Source organism: Chionomys nivalis, chromosome 11, assembly GCF_950005125.1.
Source record: "Chionomys nivalis chromosome 11, mChiNiv1.1, whole genome shotgun sequence".
NCBI lineage: Eukaryota > Metazoa > Chordata > Mammalia > Rodentia > Cricetidae > Chionomys > Chionomys nivalis.
The window spans coordinates 3,923,871-3,948,465 of record NC_080096.1 but is presented as its reverse complement, the minus strand read 5'-3'; the positions used below and the strand labels follow the sequence as shown (position 1 = coordinate 3,948,465).

General features: G+C 48.6%; 1 protein-coding gene across 1 annotated transcript; it reads right to left on the bottom strand.

Annotated features, from left to right (window-relative positions):
- Positions 1–621: 621 nt before the first annotated feature.
- On the bottom strand, positions 622–14,825 carry Rnf207 (ring finger protein 207). The gene is made up of 17 exons (XM_057785167.1): positions 14,635–14,825; positions 13,952–14,084; positions 11,719–11,863; positions 11,552–11,633; positions 11,404–11,479; positions 11,189–11,314; positions 10,882–10,928; positions 10,035–10,107; positions 9,892–9,960; positions 9,388–9,456; positions 9,187–9,284; positions 8,424–8,610; positions 8,100–8,285; positions 7,812–7,863; positions 7,414–7,531; positions 2,511–2,585; positions 622–1,277 (listed from the first exon to the last, which is right to left on the bottom strand). The coding sequence occupies exons 1-17, from the start codon at positions 14,823–14,825 to the stop codon at positions 1,151–1,153; spliced, it is 1,854 nt and encodes a 617-aa protein (XP_057641150.1). The 3' UTR covers positions 622–1,150.
- Positions 14,826–24,595: the final 9,770 nt, after the last annotated feature.

Genomic DNA, 24,595 nt, shown 5'->3' with positions numbered 1-24,595 from the left:
GATTTCACTCCAGACAAGCGTGACTGTGTAGGGTGCAGAAGCCACACGTGATAAGTGTCTGGAGGACAGCTCAGCACCACCAGCATCAAATGACGTGTGTTTTGTCTCCTTGGCTCTCTTGAATTCCTGCCCCTAGCACCGTGGTCCTCAACCTTCCTAATGCTGCGACCATAATACAGTTCCTCATGTTGTGGTGACCCCCAACCATAAAATTATTTCATTGCTGCTTCATAACTAATTTCCTACTATTAAGAGTTATAATGTAAATATCTGGTAGCAGGATATCTGATATGCAGCCCCAAAGGGGTCCCCACCCACATGTTGAGAGCCACCACTCTAGCGACCTAGAGTGATAAATTCCCCTGCCCCCTGAGACAGCAGCACATGGTATCCATGTAATTGTGTCTGTGTGAGGGGCCCGTCTCTCTGGCACATAAAAACAACATTTGCTGTTAAAAACGTGACTATAATGGCATCATTTAGTCTCCAAAACTTCAATTTGGGGTCATGCAGCTTAAATCCCCCCCCCCCCCCCCCGACAGGGTTTCTGTGTAGCTCTGGCTGTCCTGGAACTCCCTTTTTAGAACAAGCTGGTCTTGAACTCACAAACACCTGTCTGCCTCTGCCTCCCGAGTGCTGGGGTGAAAGGCATAACAAATAAATCAGGTGGCGGTGGTACATGCTGTTCTTTGCCCCAGCTTAAATTTAAGATATATTTTATGTGTATTTTACTATTTTATGTATTTTACCTGCATGTACATTCATGTGATGTCTGCAGTACATGCATGTGGTACCCACAGAGGCCAGAAGAGGGCATCAGTTCACCTGAACTGGAGTTACAGGTGATTGTGAGCACCATACAGGTGATGGGATCTGAACCCCGGGTCCTCTGAAAGAGCAGCCATGTCTGGAGCCTGTGTGCCAGTCCTGAGAAAGCCAACACCTGGGCGCAGCTCACTAGGACCCAGTTACTAAGCTGCTGCCTCGTGTGGTGATGCCGTCCTCATTGAGAGCTTTCCCTTTGCTTCTTGATTGTGAACATTGTGTGGAAATTAGTTCTTTCCTTGCGCCATGGCGGTCCAGGTCGTCAGGCTTGGTAGCAAGCCGCTTTGGGCCCTGAGCCACCTTGCCGTCCCTCATCTCTGGTTTCCTACTTGGGTCTGGGGTGGTCTTGGTTCTTTAATGGGGGCCCTTCTGGGAGGATGCTCAGGGCCCAGCTGCTTCCATGGGGCTCAGATGCCCTCTCTCTCTTCTCAGTGATGCTCCCTGGGTCGATCCTAAGGAACAGTTTGACGTGAGCCAGATGGCTTCACTCCCCCCCCCCCCCCCAATCCCCACTATATCCATTCTGGTAGCTTTCTTATTGGAAGACCTTTTCACAGAAGTGTGCCCCTGGAGAGAGCTCTGCTGCCTCTAGTGAGAGTCTTACCCCAGGTGATGGCTGTGGCTGTTAGTAGTTAAGTCTTTTTTTTTTTTTTTGGTTTTTCGAGACAGGGTTTCTCTGTGGTTTTGGAGCCTGTCCTGGAACTAGCTCTGTAGACCAGGCTGGTCTCGAACTCACAGAGATCCGCCTGCCTCTGCCTCCCAAGTGCTGGGATTAAAGGCGTGCGCCACCACCGCCCGGCTAGTAGTTAACAGCTCAGACTGGTGGCCTGTGAGCTGGGGCTACCCTAAGCACATCTTTGTGTGGAAGGGTGAGACCTACGCTCTGCCTTCAACACGCTGGTTCTAGGCAGCTCTCCATCTCCCAACTCTGAATACAAGGCCTCTTCCTCCCAATGGTTTTTTGTTTTGTTTTGGTGTTTCTAGGTTGCAGTGTGGCCCGAACTGGCCTTAAAGTCACTGTACAACCCACTCTGGTTCCCAGCAGTCCTACCTCCGTCTCGCTAGGCTTTGATGGTGGCCTGCCAGCCCCAGGGGTCCTCCTGTCTCTACCTCTCCAGTAGATGACAGCATTTTATACCTGAGCCATCTCCCCAGCCCGTTCCTCTTTTATGGCCTAGGTCTTTTATTTCTCTTTGTACACGAAGTCGTCACAGGGAATGGGCTCTAGCTGCCCAGGCTCCCTCCAAGTTCTCACAGAGTGCTGTGGGAGCAGCTGGCCGGTGCTGCAGGTGAGCTCAGGCGCCTTTGGCTTCCTTTCTTCCTGATGTGGTAATCGCTATAAGAACCTTGCCCTTAACTTGCTTGATTATAAGGTCTTCCTTTTTGAACAGTGCCCATCTCATTGATGACTACGTCACCCTTGTAAATTGGTTCTATGTGGCCAAAGGAACAGCTTCATGTTCCCCAAAGGCCTGTGAAACAGATCAGGGCCTCTCTGTCCTTCACGTTTGTCATTTCGGTGAATTACTGGAAGGTGTGTGTGTGTGCGTGTGTGTGTGTGTGCGTGCGTGTGTGGTTTCTTCTAAGACAGGATCTCACTTTATAGCTCATCCTCTGCCCACACTTTCATTTGTCCCCAAGTCTGTCCTTGTCACCCGGCTCCTGTTGGAAAGAAGCTGTTTTACCTGGCTGAGGTCTCACTGTCCATGGCGTTATCATACGCGGTCTGCTCCGTGTGTTCATCCACAGGTACCTGGAATCTGGGTGAGAGGAACCGGTATAGACTGCTTGAGGGCAGCAAAGTCCCTGCTGGTGGCCTTAAACTCACACTGTACCAAAACTGCAAGGTAGCAGACCTTCCAGGGCACACCCAACACTTTTCCCTTGCTCTGGGACAATTTGCCAGGCCTCGTATGGTTTGTCAGAGCCACTGGCCACAGTAGCATGCAGGCCCTGGTTAGGCCTGGCTTTTACAAGCTATCTGCTGGCCAAAGGAGACACCTCAGGGAACAAACAGAGGGGCCAGGTGGTGTGGAGTGACAGCCCACTGGGTTTATTTTAGTTGGCAGTGTGGGGAAGCCTTCCTGCTGACCTTAATGATGAGGCCCCATGAGACAACGTGGAGCACAGAGCTTGCAGACCGAGGCTCGCCCAGAAGCAGGAGCTAGTGCAGATGCTCCAGAGGACCGGAAGGCCACTGTGGCCAGCGTGTTGCAGGATCTGACAGAGGTGGGCAGGGACGGGCCCTAGAGTGCTGCCACGCCCTGTTATGGGAGTTGCAGACTACTTAAAAACGCTGTGGGGTATGTTGAAGGGCACAGCGGGTTGACGTGGGGAAAGGCACAAGTCACAGAGTAAGCAGGCTGAAATGGAGAAATTCGGTCTGGGGTCTTGGGATGGGTTAAGAATGGGAACAAGGGATCAGGTGCTGGTGGTACACGCCTTTAATCCTAGCACCTGGGAGGCAGGGGCAGGCAAGGCCAGCCTGGTCTACAGAGTGAGTTCCAGGACAGCCAGGGTTACACGGAGAAACCTTGTCTCGAAAAACAAATCCAAACAGAAAGGGAACACGTGAGAAAAGCAATCAGCTTGGCCCCCAGGGTTTGACATCACGTGATGCTGTCGACCAAGATAAGGAGTTGGGTGTGGTGGGGTTGTGTCCAGAGCTCTGCTGTTCACTGCTGAGCTGAGGGGCCTTAGATGCCCTAACAAGAGTCACCAGGAAGGATGTAGCTGTCGGTGAGTCTGAAGCACAGGACGCGAGGGGACACGACGGTCACCTCACTTTAAAGCCAGAGAACTGCGGCTACGGTGGTTAGCTCTACATGGGGCACACACTTGGAGTGCCCAAGGTTGGGCTGAGAGAGAGAGAACCCAGGGGAATGGAATCGGTGATTTAAGTAGAGAATGGAAGGCGAGGAAGGCCTGGGATGTGCCCTGGGAGGAGCAGCTGAGAAGCAGAGCAGGCAGGAGCCTCCCAGGAAGGAAACTGGAAAATCACCAAAATCTAACAGTGGCATTTTAGAAACAAGAAGACCTGCCTGCACACCGCAGGCCTTGGAGGCGTCCCCAGGCGTGCCCTGCCCGCCTACTGCTTAGCTGCTCTTTCTTCTGCCGAGTATATCTGCCGTCACCTGCATCACGGAAAATAGGCATCTGGACAAAGACTAACTCAGGAAGCCGACCTTAGGGGAAGCTATCTGAAGATATCAAAGCCTTTCACTCAGCCTCAAGTGCCGAGAGAATCCCCCAGGAAACAGCAGGAGCTAGGAACAGAGGGGCCTGGAAAGTCAAAACAAAGATGGGGGTCTGCTTTCAAGCAGGAGAACCTAAGTTCGAATCCCAGAACTCATGGAAATGACCCCTGAAGCTGGGCGGTGGTGGCATACCCCTGTAATCCCAGCACTCAGGAGGCAGAGGCAGGTGGATCTCTGTGAGTTCGAGGCCAGCCTGGTCTACAGAGTGAGTTCCAGGACAGGCTGCAAAGCTACAGGAAACCTTGTCTTGAAAACAAACAAAAATAATGACTCCTGCAAATTGCCCTCTTTCCTCCATATGTGCTCTGCGTGGCACACGCGTGCTTACACATACACGTGCTCCGTGTGGCACACTGTGCTTACATACACGTGCTCCATGTGGCACACGCGTGCTTACACATACACGTGCTACGCGTGCTTACACATACATGTGCTCCGTGTGGCACATGTGTGCTTACACATACATGTGCTCCACATAGCACATGTGTGCTTACACATACATGTACACAGACACAAAATAGTAAATTTTTTTTTGGAGATTAAGTCTCATCATGTAATCCTGACTGGCCTGGAGTTTGCCATGTAGACTAGGCTGACCTCAAACTCACAGAGATCTGCCTGCCTCTGCTTCCTGAGTGCTGGCATTACAAGTGTGCAAGCACCATATCCAGCCAAAAAGGGAAAGAAAAACCACCAAGATCAATAGGAAGACTGGAAGAGATGTAAGAAAATGTCCAGGAAAAGAAAGCATATTTAACAAATGGTGCTGGCATAACTGGATATCAACATGTAGAAGAATGAAAATAGATGCATATCTATCACCATGCACAAAACTCAAGTCCAAATGGATCAAAGACCTCAACATAAACCCAGCTACACTGAACCTCATAGAAGAGAAAGTGGGAAGTACACTTGAACGCATTGGCACAGGGAATCACTTCCTAAATATAACCCCAGTAGGACAGACACTGAGAGAAACAATTAATGGGACCTCCTGAAACTGAGAAGCTTCTGTAAAGCAAAGGACACGGTCAACAAACAAAACGACAGCCTACAGAATGGGAAAAGATCTTCACCAACCCCACATCAGACAGAGGTCTGATTTCCAAAATATACAAAGAACTCAAGAAATTGGTCATCAAAAGAACAAATAATACAGTAAAAAAAATGGAGTACAGACATTAACAGAGAACTCTCAACAGAGGAATCTAAAATGGCTGAAAGACACTTAAGGAAATGCTCAACATCCTTAGTCATCAGAGAAATGCAAATCAAAACAACTCTGAGATTCCATCTTACACCTGTAAGAATGGCCAAGATCAAAAACACTGATAACAACTTATGCTGGAGAGGTTGTGGGGAAAAGGGAACACTCCTGCATTGCTAGTGGGAATGCAAGCTGGTACAGCCCCTTTAGATGGCAGTGTGGCAATTTCTCAGAAAATTAGGAAACACCTTTCCTCAAGACCCAGTAGTACTACTTTTGGGTATATTTCCAAAGGATGCTCAATTATGCCACAAGGACATGTGCTCAACTATGTTCACAGCAGTATTGTTTGTCATAGTCAGAACATGGAAACAACCTAAATGCCCCTTGACCAAAGAATGGATAAGGAAAATGTGGTACATTCACACAATGGAGTATTACACAGCAGAAAAAAATAACATCTTGAATTTTGCAGGAAAATGGATGGAGCTAGAAAATATCATTTTGAGTGAGTTACCCAGACCCAGAAAGACAATTATCACATATACTCACTCATAAGTAGTTTTTAAACATAAAGCAAAGAAAACCAGCCCACAAATCACAATCCCAGAGAACCTAGACAACAATGAGGACCCTAAGAGATGCATACATGGATCTAATCTACATGGGAAGTAGAAAGTAGAAAAAGACAAGATCTCCCGAGTAAATTGGGAGTAAAATGGGGACCTTGGGGGAGGGCTAAAGGGGAGGGGAGAGGCAGGGAGGGGAGCAGAGAAAAATGTAGAGCTCAATAAAAAAATAAAAAAGGGGGGTTGGAGAGATGGCTCAGAGGTTAAGAGCATTGCCTGCTCTACCAAAGGTCCTGAGTTCAATTCCCAGCAACCACATGGTGACTCTCAACCATCTGTAATGGGGTCTGGTGCCCTCTTCTGGCCTGCAGGCATACACACAGACAGAATATTGTATACATAATAAATAAATAAATATTTTTAAAAAATCAAAAAAAGAAGGAAGGAAAGGAAGGAAGGAAGAAAATGTCCAGAAAGTACACAGCAAAGAGAGATGGCACAGTGGGGGGGGGGGGGCTGGTGTCCCATCATAGGGACACTAAAAAGAGACTCAGGTGGAGGGCCATTGTCCCATCATAGGGACACTAAATAATGACTCAGTCAAGCCAGCAATTGATTTTAAAGAGTATTCCAAATCCCAAACCAAAAGATAGGAATTCCCAGATTGAGAGAAACCATTGTCACCCATCCCATGGCTAGAAACACCACATTGTGTGAAATTCAGGACATGGGCAAGACAGAAGTCTGCAAGCTTCCAAGAAGAGTAATAGGTCACAGTAAGGGCTAGGGATCAGAAGAACGCAGCTGGCTTGGGGACATCCCCGGCAACTGGAAGGAATAAAGCCCCCACCTCCAAAGCACAATTCTTTCCAGTCTAGAATCTCAAATCCAGAATTTAAAACTCGAACTATCGGTCAAGTGTGAGGGAGAATAGAAAGAATTTTCTGATCCATGCTGTCTGGACACAGACCTCACTCCAGAAGTAATTCACACTCTAGCTGGAAGATGGGCTCTACCAAACAGGAAGTGGGAGGGCCCAGGAGACAGGCAGGGCCCCTGGATTCCACATATCTGTAGTCAACACTTCACTCCACAGAACCCAGGGTCTTACTCATGCTAGGCATGACTAGCCGAGATGACAGGCCTGCACCACCCAGTCTGGATTGCTCATAACACTCTTGTGCCTGAGAGGGTCTGGTCCACACCCGGCTGGTCAGCCTTGAGCTGATGAGGTTACTGGGATTACAGAAGACTCACATGACAGTTCGAGTTTCTCCTGATCTGATGTCCTGAGGGTTGAAGGGCTAACTTGTATCTAGAAGGGTCTCAGTCTGCTCAGTTACCATTTTGGGGGGGAGTCTTTATTTTGTTTGAGATGAAGTCTGGCTAAGTAGAAGTCTAACTCCAGGCTCACGGTGATCCATCCTCCTGCCCCAGCCTCTAGAGTGCACCGCCACTTCCTTGGCAGACTCGCAGATTCTAGTACCTGGTCTGCAAGAACCCCCCCCCCCATCACCTTCCCCCGCTCCCACACACACGTTACACACATTCTCACCTGGGCTCCAGCCGCTCCTTCACTCTGGCAATGGAGCGGATGTAGGGCGTGATCTGCTTAGTGATGGTGGTCAGGTAGGCATTCTCCTGCTTCAGCTGGAGAAGGTCATGGAGCTGGGCTGTGAAGCCAACGTCAAAGTACTGTTCATTGGTGTTAGACCCCAGCGCCTAAGTCTGGTACCATCTAGAGATCCCAACTGCCAATGACCTCTGTGATCAAAAGGAGCAGCTTGTGGTGTGGAGACCCCACTCACTGGCTGCTACCCTCCAAAGCAGGTGTGAGAGCCAAGCCAAACGCTAGGGGGAAAGAGAGCAGGGGATACGCATGCGTGGTTAGTGGCTGACCGGCTCCCTCCCCTCTCGAATGTGGATTAACGTTGAGCAGCCACTGCCGGGGACCTTCATAAATCTCCTGCTGGGTAGCTACTCGTTGGTAGGAGTCCTCCCAAATCTGAAAGAAGAGTGGCAGTGCTGGTTGAGGTGGGGAGGAGGAATTTCACTGAGGGTGTTTCTGCTCCGGGAGCCGTACAGCCACACACATCACTCTGGTCCACATTTCTCCAGGCACAGAACCCATAGCATGAGGGTCTGGCAGAGCACCATGCCAGGCACTGTGCTGTCCCCTTCCTGCCTTGGGGTGGTCACGTGCCTTTGCAGTAAGCTAGGTAGAACTCTGGGGGAGGTTACCTCCTGGAAGACTGCTCTCATGCCTTCCATGGAGGCATACTCAGAAGCAATCTGTGTGTCCAGCAGCAGGGACCTGTGCAGTATGTCCCCCATGATCTCCGCCTTGATGAGCGAGTGGTGCTTGGTAAGGTCTCGGTGTAATTCCTGAACCTGGTCCTTCAGGTTCTGCACCTCTACCTGCAGACCCTGTTGCAGAAGTGGGGCATGGAACCCGCCAGTGGAGCAGTGTCTTTCAAGTCCTCTCCTCCACTCCCCACACAACAACTGGATCTTAGTGAGGAAGGGGTGGGACCTCACAACCCTGCTGACGCCCAGTCCCCTCACCCGATAGGAATCCTCATAACGTCGGCAGTGCTCTGTGAAGGGTGTGTCCTCGCCCTCGGCCAAGAGCACCTTCGTGCTGATGGAACGGTGGGGTGAGGGTTTCTGGACAGGTGACCCTGGCATCTTTCCCACTGGGGAGGGACAGCTGGGTGTCTTCAGCACCTTGGGGCTTGAGCTCCCTGCCAACCTGCGGAGAGAGCCAGTCTGCATAGGGTAGGGGGCCGGTCTTCCCTTCCCCTACCCCCCTTGGCTGCTCAGGGAGCCACTGTCCCCTCAACCCAACTACAGGGTAGAACTCCTGGAAGCTCTCAAGGGTCCCAGGCAAGGACAAGGTAAGAGCACCCACTTAATGAGGTGATTTCTGAAAGGATTCCCCTCCAGGTTGGATCTGAGCACAACTAGGTATGGCTCACTCCCATGTCTCAGATCTGAACTAAGAAGTGGCCTCTCTTGAGCTCACACGCAGAGTTCACTACTTCTAACCCCTCCGAGGAGACTCTGGCTTTCAACCGGGTCGGGAAGTCTGATTCACAGTGACTCCGCACCCAGAGAGCGTCCTGCCCAGCCTGCTGGAGGAGACTGTGGAGCTGAAGAGCGCCCAGTCTCTCCTCTCAGTTGTCTGGGGCTTCCTGCCCCAGCGTCCTCAAGGGCTTTCTTGTTTCTCCCTCCCTCTCAGACTGTCGCCGGACTTAGCAGGGAAGGGTGGTGCGGGAGCCTTTTCGGTGATCCCGCCCGGCCACCCGGCCGCCTGGCTAGGGCTCACGTGTTGGCGACGCCTACGGTGGACACGGCTCTGCGGGGCCCCAAAAGCAGCAGCGGCTCCAGACAGCGCGCAAATTCTGTACGGTGATCGCTGGCGATCTGGACCGGAGATTGGTTCATGAGCGGCTCTCCCCTGCCTCGGTGTCTCCGGGCCCAGACCCTCGACCCCAGACCCCCGACCCCAGACTGGGCGCCCGCGCACCTTGCTGCTCTGAGCCGGTCTTAGGCGATGCGGGCGCGTGACGACGCCTTGCAGCCTCTCCATCAGCTCCTGTCACGGGGGAAGAGCTCAGGACAAGGGTGGGGTGGGGTGGGGGTGTGACAAGGAGGTGACAGCCAGGGCAGGAGAGAGAAAAGCAGGATTTCAAGGCTCTCTCGGGCTAGTCTGTCATTTCATCTGTCCCCCTTTTGGTGCTTCAACCCTCCTCTAGGACTGGTCCATACACAGGCACCGCCCACATCCTTAAGAAGGGAGGTGGGGCTCCCGCAGACAGACACCGCAGTTTGGTGGGATGGAGGCTTATGTGCGTTGCCCTTTTAAAAAGTATTCATTCACTTGACCCCCAAAGAGCTTGTAATGGAGGGGAAGAGACGTCCAGAGGACCCCCTCCCCCAGTTATGTCTGCAATGATGTGAGACAGGGACCCTCTATGCAGGATGGACTCTAGGTGGAAGAGAGGGTCCTGAAAGAGCTGGAGACACTTACATAACCCAGGTCCAGAAACTCAGCCTTGCTGGCCAAGCTGAGGAAGGATGAACAGATGACCAGGTGAACCTGAAGGAGGGTGCCATGCTCAGGGCTTGGACTGTGGGCTGGGGTGTCCAGCCCTACACACCCTCAACCCTTACCTGTAGGGTGGGTAGCAAGGAGGCCAGGTGGGCAAGCTGTTCCTTGAAGGCTTTGTCCTTCTCTTCATATTGGCTGGGAGAAGGGCAGGCGAGGCTGTTTGATCTCAGGGGAACAGATGCCTGCCCCACCTGCAGGATCTTCAACTCTGTAGCCCTGTCTTTTTGCTAGTGCCTCTGTGTGTGTGTGTGGTGTTTCTGTATTCACATGTGTGCCTGTTCCGTGTGTCAGAGTGCATATGCACACATGTATGCATGCATGTACGTATGGAGGCCAGAGTTCTACATCAGGCTTCTTCCTCAATAACCCACCACCTTATTTTTTAAGACAGTCTCTTACAAAAAAAAAAAAAAAAAAAAGACAGTCTCTTACTGATATTGGAGGTCACCAATTGGGTAGGCTGTGACCAGTGAGCCCCAGGGATCCTCTGTCTCTGCCTCCCCAGGGCTGAGATTATAGGCATGCCCACTGCATGTTTAAAGTGTGTGCTGGGGATGTGCTCTGGGCCCTCGTGTTTCTGCGACAGGGCCTTTACTGTCAGCCATCTCCTCAGCTCTGTTTCTGTTTTGTTTTGATTGTTAAAGCAGAGTCTCCAGTGGCCCAGGCTAGCCTTGAACTCCTGACCCTCCCATTACTACCTTCCAAGAGCTACCCTTACAGGCACACACCACGGCTGCTTCTCCACTAGTTCTGTAGTTCCTTCTCTGTGAACACCTGCCCACTTTTGATGGCAATCACCTGTGTGTCCTGTCCACCACATAAGGCAGAGCCAGGGCAACCAAGGCTCAGGCTCAGAGCTGGGTATCTGGAGGTCAAGGGCAGGGGGACAGGGACTTCTCCATCACTCACCTCTGCACGGTCTGCAACAGCACAGCTTTCCTCTCGGCCAGCCTGTCCTGGGAGAGATAGCCCATCACTGACCTGCACACCTGGCTCTGTCATCTCCTACCATAACGCCTTGGGGCATGGGCACCTGAACCTTAAGTGTCACCGTTTGTATACTCTTCCTCGACCCTGCCACCAACCCAACTCCAGACTAGGCTAGCCTCTGGCAACTCTCCAGGCAACTGTGATTAACCCAATTTGATGGAACACCTGACACTACACTGTACACTCTGGGAAGGTACTTGGGAAATTACTGACCCCACCCCCTTACCTGCATGCTGCCAAAGAGGGCGTGAATGGCCGCCTCCTCCTCAGCTGCGCTGTGCCTCACCTCCTCCACCATGGCCTGTAGCAGCGCGATGGCCTCCTTCGTGGCTGTCTGCAGAGCTTTCACTGCCTGGGTACAGCAGGGTCTCAGTCCCATTCTCCCAGGATCTCCCAGCTCCCACCCCCACCCTGCTTCAACTCCCTGGTTCCCCCTCTCACCAGCACTGCCTGTTCCAGCCTCTCGCAACCTTGCACGTATGCTGACTCCAGGTCCACACAGTGGGCCCGACTCTCCCTGCCGAGAGGCAGCTAATAAGACCCGCTCCACCCACGCCCCGCCCACTCCCTGCGTGCTCCCACTACCCACCCCTGCATGTCCCGAAAGCAGCGGATGCATAGCAGCGACTTCTTGTCGGTGGAAAACATTATGTAGGGCTCCGAATGGAGTGCTGCGGAGAGGGCGGGGGCGGTGATGAGAGCCCCTGAGACATGACCACCTGGTTCCCACCCCTGGCCAGGGTGTGCCTCACTCACGACACTTCTGGATCACATCGCGGGGGCGCTGGCCCAGGGCTACAATGTCATGCCTTGCGAACATGCGCGCGCGGTGCGTTTCTTCGCGGCAGCGTGCGCACAGCGGCTGCCCGCAGGTGTTGCAGAAATAAGTGGTCTCTGCGTCCTGGGGACCGAGAGCTGGCTCAGGCCGCCTGCTCCTCGGGCCAGAGTTCTTGGACTCAGCTGAACCACAGCCACCGTGTGCCATTGAGCCCAGGTAAGGGGCTTGGCTAACCTCCTTCCCGCAGTCCCCAGCAGCTGAACTCTCTAACATTTAAAAATTATATTAATTGATTCACTTGTTTATGGGGGTGAGTGCCCAGATGCTATGCCATGAGAATGGAAGTTGGTTCCCTTCTTCCACCTTGTGCGCTCTGGAAATCAAACTGATGTCTTGCAGGCGTGGCAGCAAGGGCTCTCCCGTGCTGCGCCACCTCCCTGCCCCTCTTCACTGAACCCTTATACACCCAAGTTAAGATGAGGACATTGGGTCTGGACAGACAGCTCAGCAGTTAAGAGCACTGGCTGCTCTTCCAGAGGACTGGGGTTCAGTTCCGGGTCCTCACAACCGTCTGTAACTCCAGTCCCAGAAGAGCCGAAGCCCTCTGCGGGTGTCCGAGGACACAAAGCACCCACTTGGTGCACAGATAATATAGTCAGGCAAAACACACATACACATAAAAAGATTAAAAAGATGAAGACACCAAGGTTAGCTAGGCAAGTGGGTGTAGGAAGGGCAGAACACTGGGCAGAGCCTTGGAAAGGTAGTTCCCAGAGACGGTAGGCAGAAACTGCATGGTAAAGCGTATCAGGCCCCTGTGGCACTCTCAGTAGTTACCACACGGTGGTGTGCATCCTGGCCAGGTCCTGACCATCGGCCCCACAGCAGCCTCACCGCACATCTTCCTTTCCCAGCCTGGCAAACTAGGCTAAATCATAGGTCCTGGGCTATGTCAATCATCCCGGCTCCTACAAGCCCCTCCTCCCCAACAGGAACCAACTGTGTACATGGCTGCCACTTCAGCGTCTGGCACGAGTTGCAGGGGGGTGTGGGAGCCAGGGGCAGTGGGAGAAGGCAGGAGGAGAAGAGACTATTCATGACCACACTGACCATTCAGGTGTCCTTGGCCACCTGCAGTGACAACTCAGAGGGGAAGGGCGTGTATAAGGACTCCGGGGCAGTCCCAGGGCAGTGACTAGAACTTTGATCTGGCAAACCTTACTTCTTTAAAAAAAAAAAATTAGCTTTATTCGATGTGTTTTGGCATTTTCCCTGCATGTATGTCTGCATGAGGGTGTCAGATCCCCTGGAACTGGAGTTACAGACAGTTGTGAGCTGCTATTGTAGGTGCTGGGAAATGAACCTGGGTCCTCTGGGAGAACAGCCAGTGCTCTTAACCACTAAGCCATCTCTCCGGCCCTGAAGCCTCTTACTCTTTTTATTACTCTTTTTATTTTTAAAATATTTCATTTATTTATTTATTATACAGTTCTGTCTGCATGTCTGCCTGCAGGCCAGAAGAGGGCACCAGATCCCATTATAGAGCCCATGTGATTGCTGGGAATTGAACTCAGGACCTCTTAAACTCTGAGCCATTTCTCCAGCCCAGTCTCTTAGTCTTTACGTCGACAGTCAAGGCCATTTCTTCAGAGTGCCCCCCTCCCCTCCTGCCTGTTGTCTTTAGTTCTGGGCAATGGTTTCTCAGCTCCGGCTTAGCACACTGGTTTGAGACTGTGTGCCCTTGAGCTTCCTTCCTGTCATTGGGTCATCAACTCTACTTGCCTTTGCGTCGGGGCTGGAAACCTTCCTCGCCTTCAGCTCCCGCTCTCTCTCTCCAGCAAATTACAGATGCACACCGTGTGAGCTTTAGCCACTTACATGTGCTTAAGTAGCAGGGGTCCTAAGGGTCCCCCAGGCCTGTGAACCGAACCACAATTCCCATGACAGCTCACAACTCCACCCTGACCTGGGAACCCTGAAGTTAGCGCTCCCTAAATTGAATGGCCTCAGCCTCTGCCACTATCTGGTTATTGGCTCAAGTCATTTTTTTCTGGATTTTGGTCTCCCGACCCGTATGTATGATGGCGCGGTTGGAGTCCAAGGGATCTCAGGGAGGGGCTGGAGACTTCATTGATGGACCAGGGTTGTGCATCCGGGCAGTAAGTGTTGGGGACCATGCCATCTGGCACCCACTGCCCTCTACTTCCTCACCTGCTTGCTGCATTCCAGGTCGCAGTTGGCACAATGCACAGCCTCCACACCGTCTCCAGAGCTATTCACCAAGAACTGCAGCAGCCGGTCCACTGGCGGGAGCCCACTGGGACCCTTCACCAGGGTCTGGTGCCTGCAGAGAGGCTGCAGCCAAGATCTGGACGCCCTTGTAGGAAGCCCTCCCCACTACCCTTCACATTCCAGGCCAGAGCTAAAAATAGCAGTGTCAGGGTGGTGGGGTCTGCTATAAATACAGCAGCCAACTTGTCCTGAGGTCCCCACCCTACCCAGTGTGTGTGTAAGCCTGACGTCATACTTCAATGGGAAAGGCCATGTCACCCGAGTGGACCCTAGCACTTCACTGGAACATTTTGAGCTAATTTAGCAATGGTGTTAACCTAAGATTTCTGGGACACGCCCCCACATCAGGGTTGCTGGGAGTGCCCCGGCTGTCTTCTCCAGCCCTACCTTAGCACCCTGACTCTGAGAAGCTTGTGGCAATGATCTTCTGCCTTTGTTAACCTGACTCAGCTACAGGGGGGTTGGGGTGGTTCCAGTAAGTTCGTTTATGACAGTGGATTGTTCCCACGTCTTCAGCCTGAGCTTGGAACCTCATCATCTGCATTTGGCCTTTTAATCAGAATGAGAGCCAGCTTCACCCTCTTTGGGCTTGGGACACTTACTGGCACAGTGGACAGGACAGGCGGCCATCAGTAGCCCGTCCGCGCAGGCAGCCAGCGCAGAAGTCGTGGAAGCAGTCCAGCAGGCACGGGCGCTCATACTGTGCATGGCACAGCGGACACACGAGGGGATGGCCACTCGCAGCATCCAAGGTACCCAGGCCCTCCAGAGGCGCAAAAATTGCTCCAGACATTTGCGTGGATGAACACTTCAGGACAATGACTGCGATTCCTGGGGCCCAGACCACCTCCCTCCTACCTAGCCCTCCTAGACAAGACTTAGCAAGTAGCTTTGGGATGCTGGAATGCCGGTAGCACCCCAGCAGGGCGGGGTTGGGGCGGACTGTTGGAGAGGGGCCCTGCCACCGCTCACTCACCTCTCTCACAGTCCTTCTGCTGTGGCTCTGCCGGGGAGTGGTTGGCCCTAGAAGGTCAGGTCGGCAGGCTGGACGGTGCCTCCTCCCCTCTATCACTTCTCCCACCTTCTCTCCCTCCCACCGTTTGCAATTCTCCGCCCCACGTCCTCTGGATGACCGCGACTAAGGTCCCTTAGTGCTCCTTCCTCAAGGTGTTACTGCTTTGCTGAGCCTGGTCCGCAGTCTCGCCGCTTCACCCGGTGCCCAGAAAGCCCCGAAGAACACGCTCTGAGGGTCCCAGACGCCACTAGACCTCGCCTTGAGTTTGGAGCACAGAGCAAAGGTAGCCGACACCGGGCTCCCGGATCTTCAGTTAGAGGGACGCGGCCTCCCGGGATAAACTGGAACTCTCTGACTCCGGACCGGAGAGGGAACAGTGAGTCTTCATAGCCCCATTTCCCCCATGGCCAGCTGGGGGCTCCAGAGAGCAGCAGACGGTCCACAACATACTAAGGTTCAGATGAGGGTGCGCTTTGGGGTCCAAGGCCTTCCTTAGTGGGTTGTGGTACTCAGGGGAGTTACCGACTTCCCTGACTTGATCTCCGCGTGATAGGATAAGAGTTGCATGGATCAATGCTTGTGAAAAGCCCCATGTTCAAAGAGGGGTGGGTTTGGGTGGGAGGTTGAGACCAAAGCTGTGGCTGGGTTTTAAAAGATAAACCAGAGGGGCTGGAGAGATGACTCAGAGGTTAAGAGCATTGCCTGCTCTTCCAAAGGTCCTGAGTTCAAGTCACAGCAACCACATGGTGGCTCACAACCATCTGTAATGAGGTCTGGTGTCCTCTTCTGGCTTGCAGGCATACACACAAACAGAATATTGTATACATAAAAAAAAAAGATAAACCGGAGTTTGCCAGAAGGCAGCAAATTCTATGTATAATTACCTGTTCTTTCTGAAAAATTTATATGTTATTCATGTGTGCGTGTGTGCGTGTGTGTGTGTGTGTGTGTGTAGAGATTAGAGATGACAGGACAGCTTGAAGAAGTCAGTTCTCTCCCTCATCCTTTTGGTTTTGGGATTGAACTCGGGTCAGGCCTGGCAGCAAGTGCCTTTGGAGGTTCTTCCATGCCCATCATTTCTTTTCTTTTCTTTTTTTTTTTTTTTTTGGTTTTTCGAGACAGGGTTTCTCTGTGGTTTTGGAGCCTGTCCTGGAACTAGCTCTTGTAGACCAGGCTGGTCTCGAACTCACAGAGATTCACCTGCCTCTGCCTCCCAAGTGCTGGGATTAAAGGCGTGCGCCACCACCACCCGGCTCCATCATTTCTTTTAAGTAGATTGGTGCTGCCAGGAGCAGATGTGTCTCATTGCCATGAAAATCTTTGTTATTAAAACATTTTAAATTCCATATTCTGAAGATCTCTGAAGTGTTTGAAGATCATCTATCTATTTAAAATATATCTCTAACCTTGAAAACATACCTAACATGACTATAAGTTTGATTGTTATAGATGACTAACTATTAACCTGTCTTCCTTTATTATCCTAATAGCTTTCAAGGACTAGAACTTTACATTTCATTTTTTTAAGACTTATTTATGACTCGCTGGGCGGTGGTGGCGCACGCCTTTAATCCCAGCACTTGGGAGGCAGAGACAGGTGAATCTCTGTGAGTTCAAGACCAGCCTGGTCTACAAGAGCTAGTTCCAGGACAGGTTCCAAAGCCACAGAGAAACCCTGTCTCGAAAAACCAAAAAAAAAAACCAAAAAAAAAAAAGACTTATTTATTTATTATGTATACACATTCTGCCTCCATATATGTCCGCATGCCAGAGGAGGGCTCCAGATCTCATTACAGATGGTTGTGAGCCACCATGTGGTTGCTGGGAATTGAACTCAGGACCTCTGGAAGAGCAGCCAGTGCTCTTAACCACTGAGCCATCTCTCCAGCCCCTACATTTCATTTTTAAACGAGTAGCTTGGGTACAATACCTTAAACAAGAATAGAAACATAGTTTCATTGTAGCAAAAATAAGCTTAAATTTGTATCAATATACAAAATACCTTAAACAAGAGTAGAAACATAGATACAGTATAATAAAAATAACTTTAAATTTGTGTCAATATACAAAAATATCTTAAACAAGAATAGAAACCTATATACAGAATAACAAAATAATCTTAAATTTGTATCAATATACAAACATCCATACCAGTGTGAAATATTTGAGACTAGTAGTTGCAGTTTTAGTTAAAAAGTAGATTCAATAATCTACCCTTTTATCCTATCATTCCTATATCCCTCTTTTTTCATTTCAGAATGACATCCCTGACTCTAATCTCCTTTTTAGTTTCCTCCCTGCCCATGACCAATGCCAACTAACAACCAACCCCCCTATATGACAATAAACATTCATAATCCACCAAATGACCAGAAACCACCCACCCCACCTCTTGGGAATGTGGGTATCATGTTCTTAAAATTACTTCCTGTCATCTGGGGGTGATGGCATCTTTAGGTAACACTAAAAAATTGACATAATGATCAAGTCTTGGGAGAGTTAGCTGCTGTCCAGTCTCTGTGTGATGGGAAAGTGCAGGGCTTATCTGAAGTCCTGGCTGGAGTAGTCTGTGAGGTTCTGGACCATCTAAGCCAACCACCTTGAACTTGTCCTGAGCAGGTAGTGTTTGTCAGCTTAGTGGTGAAGCCACAATTCAGGTGGAATTGTCATTGTGTGGCCCCATCATCCTTTTGGAGACTTCAAAGGTCACTGTTAGGAATGGTCACAGTTCACTGCAGAAAATTAAACTCGTTCTTTTTCTTTCTTGTTTTTTTGAAACAGGGTTTCTCTGTGGAACAGTTATAGCTGTCCTGGAACTTGCTTTGTGGACCAGACTGGCTTTGAACTCACTGAGATCCATCTGCCTCTGCCTCCTAAGTGCTGAGATTAAAGGTATGCACCACCATTGCCTGGCAGAAAATTGAACATTTTAAATATTATATGCCGCAGATCTTGGAGAGGTTAAAAGACCACACTCTATTAAACACATCTGGAGTGCACAAACTTTTTTTAAAAGATTTTTTTTATTTATTTATAAATATTTTATATTTTTATAATATTTTTTAGATTTATTTATTTATTTATGCAGTATCTTGCCTGTAGACCAGAAGGGGGCACCAGATTTCATTATAGGTGGTTGTGAGCCACCACGTGGTTGCTGAGAATTGAACTCAGGACCTCTGGAAGAGCAGTCAGTGCTCTTAACTGCTGAACCATATCTCCAGCCCCTGGAGTGCACAAACTTAATTCCTAGGTACCTGCTTCAGACTCAAACCTAAAATCATGTACTGGAAGCTAGATGAAACCTATTTCTTGAATTAGTACACTATATGACCATTAATATCATGACAGAATAAATAGATAGATAGACTATATATACAAAGTTATATACATATATATATATATATATATATATATATATATATATATATACTTTTGAGGTAATATTTATACCTTAAGAAAAGTTGTAAATAATCAAAATAAAACCAAAGGATTATGAAGTTAGTGGTGGTAGTCCCTTAATTTTGTTTTTTTTTTTTTCTGTTCCATACCAGGTGGCTCTTTTGATATGAGACAGAAAATTTGGATTTTCCTTTAACATGCTTGGGTTTAGAGAAGGAGAGTGACACGTTCCAACTCCAAGGCCAGATTTAATCTTTAATTGGACTGGGATTACAAAAAGATCATTTCCATTATATATCTGAAGAGAGCAGCAGAAACAAACATTTGGAAAGATCTGTGAGATTTTAGTCTATTGGAAGTGTGCTATATATAAATTAGGCCAATTTACTCTCTCTCTCTTTCTTTCTTTCTTTCTTTCTTTCTTCCTTTCTTCCTTTCTTCCTTTCTTCCTTTCTTCCTTTCTGTCTTTCTTTCTTTCTTTCTTTTGGTTTTTCGAGACAGGGTTTCTCTGTGGCTTTGCAGCCTGTCCTGGAACTAGCTCTTGTAGACCAGGCTGGTCTCGAACTATAGTGATAAGGCGAGCAGGCCTGCTTTTTGTCCTGCACAGCTCCCGCACAGCTAGCTTAGCCCCGGAAATAATAACACAGAAACTGTATTGATTTAAACACTGTCTGGCCCATTAGTTCTAACCTCTTATTGGCTAGCTCTTACATATTGATACAACCCATTTCTAATAATCTGTATTGCCACTTGACTGTGGCTTACCAGGATGAGTCTAACCGGCATCCGTCTTGGAGTGGAGAACCATGGTGTCTACCACAGTGTGTTCTACCCAGCATCCTGTTCTTTCTACTCTGTCTATCTAATTTTCTGTCCTATCGAAAGGCCAAGGCAGTTTCTTTAATTAACCAATAAAATCAGCACAAAACAAAAGACACTCCTACATCATTAAAAAAAGAGGGATAATTGGTGATGGGATAATAGATTGGTATTTGTGAATTATTGTTTTTAGACAATTATATTGGTATCTATTCTTGTAATGATACAAAGTTAAATTATATTGAATATTATATGCATGTATGCTTCTACCTCTGTTTGAAACATTGTTTATGTATTGACACATATATTTACCATATTGCAGTGTATACTACTACCTCTGATCAAGATACTTATACATTGTTTACATTCGAAGGTCATTGTTCTTATTTACTGCACAGTTTATTGTCTTAGTCTAAGTTAGATAGGTATTGAGAATTATAGATCAATAGTCATCTATATTTGTCATTTATAATTAGGCTAATCAGGTTCTTTAGATACATAGAGATTATATTTAGTATAGATAGTATAATCTTCAACCTCTTCAAAGAGCTGTAGAAAATGGCCTTTAATCTAACCTAAAGTTTCATGGTAATGAGACACAATCACTCCTGGCAACACCGATCTACTCCCGAGAGAATGTTGAGCACCAAAGACACTCCACCTGGAGCCTTTCTTCTTGGCAGAACTGGCCTTTGGGCAAAGAAATGCCCATACCTCAACCACTGACAAAGATAGAGTATCCGTAAATGGATAAAACAGGACTGTCATATCCTGCTAAGACAGGGTAAGATAGTTTTGAAAAGTTTCTTGCCTTTGAAAATGGTATGTCAGTTACTTCAGGCCTTAACCAAAGTTGGTTGCCTCAACATTGCAAATGAGACTTTGGGTGATTGCCCGGGTAGTCAGTTGTCTCTGTCATTTGTTGCACATTTTGGAAGTTTCTCGATTGTACTTCCTGTTTATTCAAGTAATATTACTTCCCTTCTCAGATCTTTGATGGAGTTAAAGATTAGATAATTGTAGTTACCCTCCTCATGATTTAGCTAAACTTAATTTCAATACATTATTTAGACTCCTTGAAATGGAATGCTTAGTAAAACTTTTGTTATGTGTTTCTTGCTTAATATTGTTTATTGCTTGTAATTTTATATTTGGTATCTGTTCCTATTGTATATAGTTGTGTTGGGTTTGATTTGACCTTGATTAGGCAAAAGGAGGAGATGATGGGGAAGCTCAGCCAATCACATCTGGCGAGGGTGTGGGCGCCTGGAGCCTGGGTAGAAAAACAGGGGTAGATAGGTGTGCACTCTCTCTGTGTGGTGCCTGCCAGACCATTTTGGATTTCGGACCTTCCACTCTTGTAGCATGAGTCCCTCCCCCCATATTTTTTTTAAATATTTGTTTATTTATTATGTATACAATATTCTGTCTGTGTGTATGCCTGAAGGCCAGAAGAGGGCGCCAGACCTCTTTACAGATGGTTGTGAGCCACCATGTGGTTGCTGGGAATTGAACTCAGGACCTTTGGAAGAGCAGGCAATGCTCTTAACCACTGAGCCATCTCTCCAGCCCCCCTCCCCCCATTTTTAATTATTAAATTATATCTGTTATTCTTGAGCTGGTCTGGTTATTTATTGTCAACATTGAACTCACAGAGATCTGCCTGCCTCTGCCTCCTGAGTGCTGGGATTAAAGGCATGTGCCACCATCACTGCCCGGTCCAATTTACTCTTTTTCTTGGGACATTTTCTCCAGATGATTTGTCTCTCTCCTTCAGATGTCTCATTTGTACAGTGGTCTTCAGATTCCTTAGTTGGATGTTTTTATTCTCCTGGAAAGACAGAAACGAAACCCTGTTCCAACTCCCCTAACTTTGGAAGAGCTTCCCTTCTTGGTAGGTTGACTGGCCACACAGATGAACTATTACTTCTACTAATTAAGAGGTTTCTTCTGTTTCAATATAATCTTTTTTGTTTTGCTTTTTTTTTCGGGACAGGGTTTCTCAGTAGCTATGGAGCCAGTCCTGGAACTTGCTCTGTAGAGCAAGCTGGCCTCGAACTCACAGAGATCCGCCTGCCTCTGCCTCCTGCGTGCTTGGATTAAAGGTGTGTGCCCCAGGGCTGGAGAGATGGCTCAGTGGTTAAGAGCATTGCCTGCTCTTCCAAGGGTCCTGAGTTCAATTCCCAGCAACCACATGGTGGCTCACAACCATCTGTAAAGAGGTCTGGCGCCCTCTTCTGGCCTTCAGGCATACACACAGACAGAATATTGTATACATAATAAATAAATACGTATTAAAAAAAAAAGGTGTGTGCCCCACTGCCTGGCTTGAATCTAATCTTTATCAATCTTGATGGTACCCATAGCTTTCCTTCCCCTCTGGAAACCAAAGCAAAACCTCTTCCCTAATGTAACACATATCTTGGTTTCCATTCTGAGGTCAACACATCCTCAAAGTATACAGACTGATTTAATTCAGCAGTTTTTCCTTATATCTACATATATGTCTCTCCACGGCTGCTGTTCCTTTTTCATTAGCATTTTAAAAACTTAAAGTTTATAATGTGAATTATAATTGGTATTAATAATAAAAACCCAGAGTCAGATATAGGGTTTAGTGCTGGAGATCAGCAAATCTAAATGGCCAGCCTCTACAGAGTTCTTACCTCTACCAATGCTCGGACCAAAAGAGCGATACTGACCTCAGACTGCTTCGGACTGCTCTGTTTCTCAGACTGCACTGTTTCTCCCACTTTATATTCCTCTCTCTGCCAGCTGTATCCCTCCTGTCTCCACCTCCCTATTGCTGGGATTAAAGGTGTGGGATCCCAAGTGCTGGGATTATTTTATTGTTTCTGTTAGCCATGTGTCTTGGTACATTTCTCAGTGAAGCAGTCACATCTTGCTTGCTCTGTGTCTGGATCACGACTGCAGACTGAAACTTCCCTCTTCCCAGAATTCTCATTGCCCTGCCTCTACTTCCTGCCTGGTTGCCCCACCTATACTTCCTGCCTGGTTGCCCTGCCTATACTTCCTGCCTGTCTATTGGCCAATCAACATTTTATTAAACAAGTACAAGAAATTTTTTTTTTTTTTTGGTTTTTTGAGACAGGTTTTCTCTGTGGCTTTTTTTTTTTTTAAAGATTTATTTATTGATTATGTATACAACGTTCTGCCTCCATGTATGCCCGCATGCCAGAGGAGGGCGCCAGATCTCATTATGGATGGTTGTGAGCCACCATGTAGTTGCTGGGAATTGAACTCAGGACTTCTGGAAGATAAGTCAGTGCTCTTAACCACTGAGCCATCTCTCCAGCCCTCTTCTGTGGCTTTGGAGCCTGTCCTGGAACTAGCTCTTGTATACCAGGCTGGCCTCGAACTCACAGAGATCCGCCTGCCTCTGCCTCCTGAGTGCTGGGATTAAAGGGGTGCACCACCACCGCCCAGCAAGAAACAAATCTTTACAGGGTGAAACCATTGTCCCACAGCAAGAGATGGCTCCGTGATTAAGTGATTGCTGCTCTTCCAGAGGACCCAGGTTCAGTTCCCTGCACCTATATCAGATGATTCATAACTGTAGCTCCAGCTCTAGGGGCTCCCCCACTTTCTTCTGGGCTCCAAGAGTACTATCTTCACATGCACACCACTCTCCATACACAGAATTCAAAATTTTTTGGGAAAAAAAAAGCTAAGTTCAAGATGCATTTACTATTCTAAACCTATGGGAAACCAGAGTCGGGGCTCAGCACACCAGAGTGTTGGTGGCTAGGCCCTTGCAGTCTGAAGGTGGACTGTGTATTTCAGCAACTAAAATCGCCAAGGACCAGGTCACTTTCCCACCATTGTGGAGTCACTGAAGGAGGAGGGCAACTGTCTTGGGTCCTAATCACTCCATTTTGGTCTCCTTTGGCTCTATTTTTGGGCTTTCGTATTTCTTCCTTCTGAGTTACTCCCTCTCCTGCAGTTACGTTGACTTGTAGAAAACAAGACTGATGAACACCTTCAGGTCAGAGGTCCAAAAGTTCCCCGAAACAACAGTGAACCCTGAAGGATGGGTCACCCCAGCCCATGAAGGACATCATCTTCCTTCAGCTCGTTGGAACTGGATTGTGTCTCTCAAGCCACAACAGCGGTGGCTTTCCTAGAGTCCTTCAGAGAACCAGGATAGCGATGCTGCTCATTCAGCCGTCTGTCTGGCTGCTCTGTGTGCCGCCAGTCCCTCAGCCTTCTGCTCGCTCCCTTTTCTTGTCAGCCGCTGAAAGACAGGCTTGGATTCACTGGCTCCCTTTGTCTATCTTTCCAGGGCAGCCGTGCTGATTAAATGGCCTTTATTATTGTCTCTTTTGCTAGTGTATTGGGCAGAGTGTCTAGGCTGTTGGGATTTCTGGAGCTGTGAGAGAAGGGGCCCAGGCACGCTCAGCTTCCCTGTAAATAATAAGAGAGGCCACGCCCCAGTAGGCGGGCTAATACAAGCTGTAATACTTCCTACAGCAAGGTGTAAACCACCACGCCCAGCTTTTGTCTGTGTTTTTTTTAACTGAAGACCTAAGGGGTTTGTTTAGTTTTTTTTTTTCTTTTTTTTTTTTATGGCTCAGATGGTGCAGAGAGGAAAGATGGTTGTTTTAGAGCCTGACAACCCAAATTTGATCCCCAGGACCCACACAATGGGAGGTAAGAATCCCAAAGTTTGTTCTCTACCTCCACACAAGAGTATGGTATGCCTCCCCCACTAAAAATAATAAAATTTATTTTTAAAACTTTTTCAGGGCTCAGTATGTAAGGTCCCTTGCCCCAAATCTGACCACATGACTTCTTGGGAAGGAGAGGACTGACTTGTGTAAGTTGTCCTCTGACCCCCAGATGTACACTGTAGCATGCACACACACACACACACACACACATACACACACACATGCATGTATGCACGCATGCACACACACACATCACATCACGGTGCTGGGGTCTACAGATGTGTTGGACTGGATTTATAACTGTTCTGGAATATATGCACTCTTCTGCCAGCGACAGAATGAAGCAAGGGTAGGTAACAACAACCGGCATGGAGAAAGCAATGCCAATTCTTTTTTTTTTTTTTTTTTTTTTTTTGGTTTTTCGAGACAGGGTTTCTCTGTGGCTTTGGAGCCTGTCCTGGAACTAGCTCTTGTAGACCAGGCTGGTCTCGAACTCACAGAGATCCGCCTGCCTCTGCCTCCCAAGTGCTGGGATTAAAGGCGTGCGCCACCACCGCCCGGCCAGCAACGCCAATTCTTAAAAAAAAAAAGTATTTATTATTTTCAAAGTCACTTCTTATAGGACTTACCGGGGTG

Excerpts from the sequence above, each read along its gene's own strand:
- Rnf207 (XM_057785167.1), bottom strand. The coding sequence starts at position 14,825 with ATGTCTGGAGCAATTTTTGCGCCTCTGGAGGGCCTGGGTACCTTGGAT. Across the intron at positions 9,457-9,891 it reads AGTTTCTGGACCTGGGTTAT|GAGCTGATGGAGAGGCTGCA; the intron begins GTAAGTGTCTCC and ends CCCCCGTGACAG. Across the intron at positions 7,532-7,811 it reads CCAGCAGGAGATTTATGAAG|CCCAGCTCCATGACCTTCTC; the intron begins GTCCCCGGCAGT and ends TTGGCTTCACAG.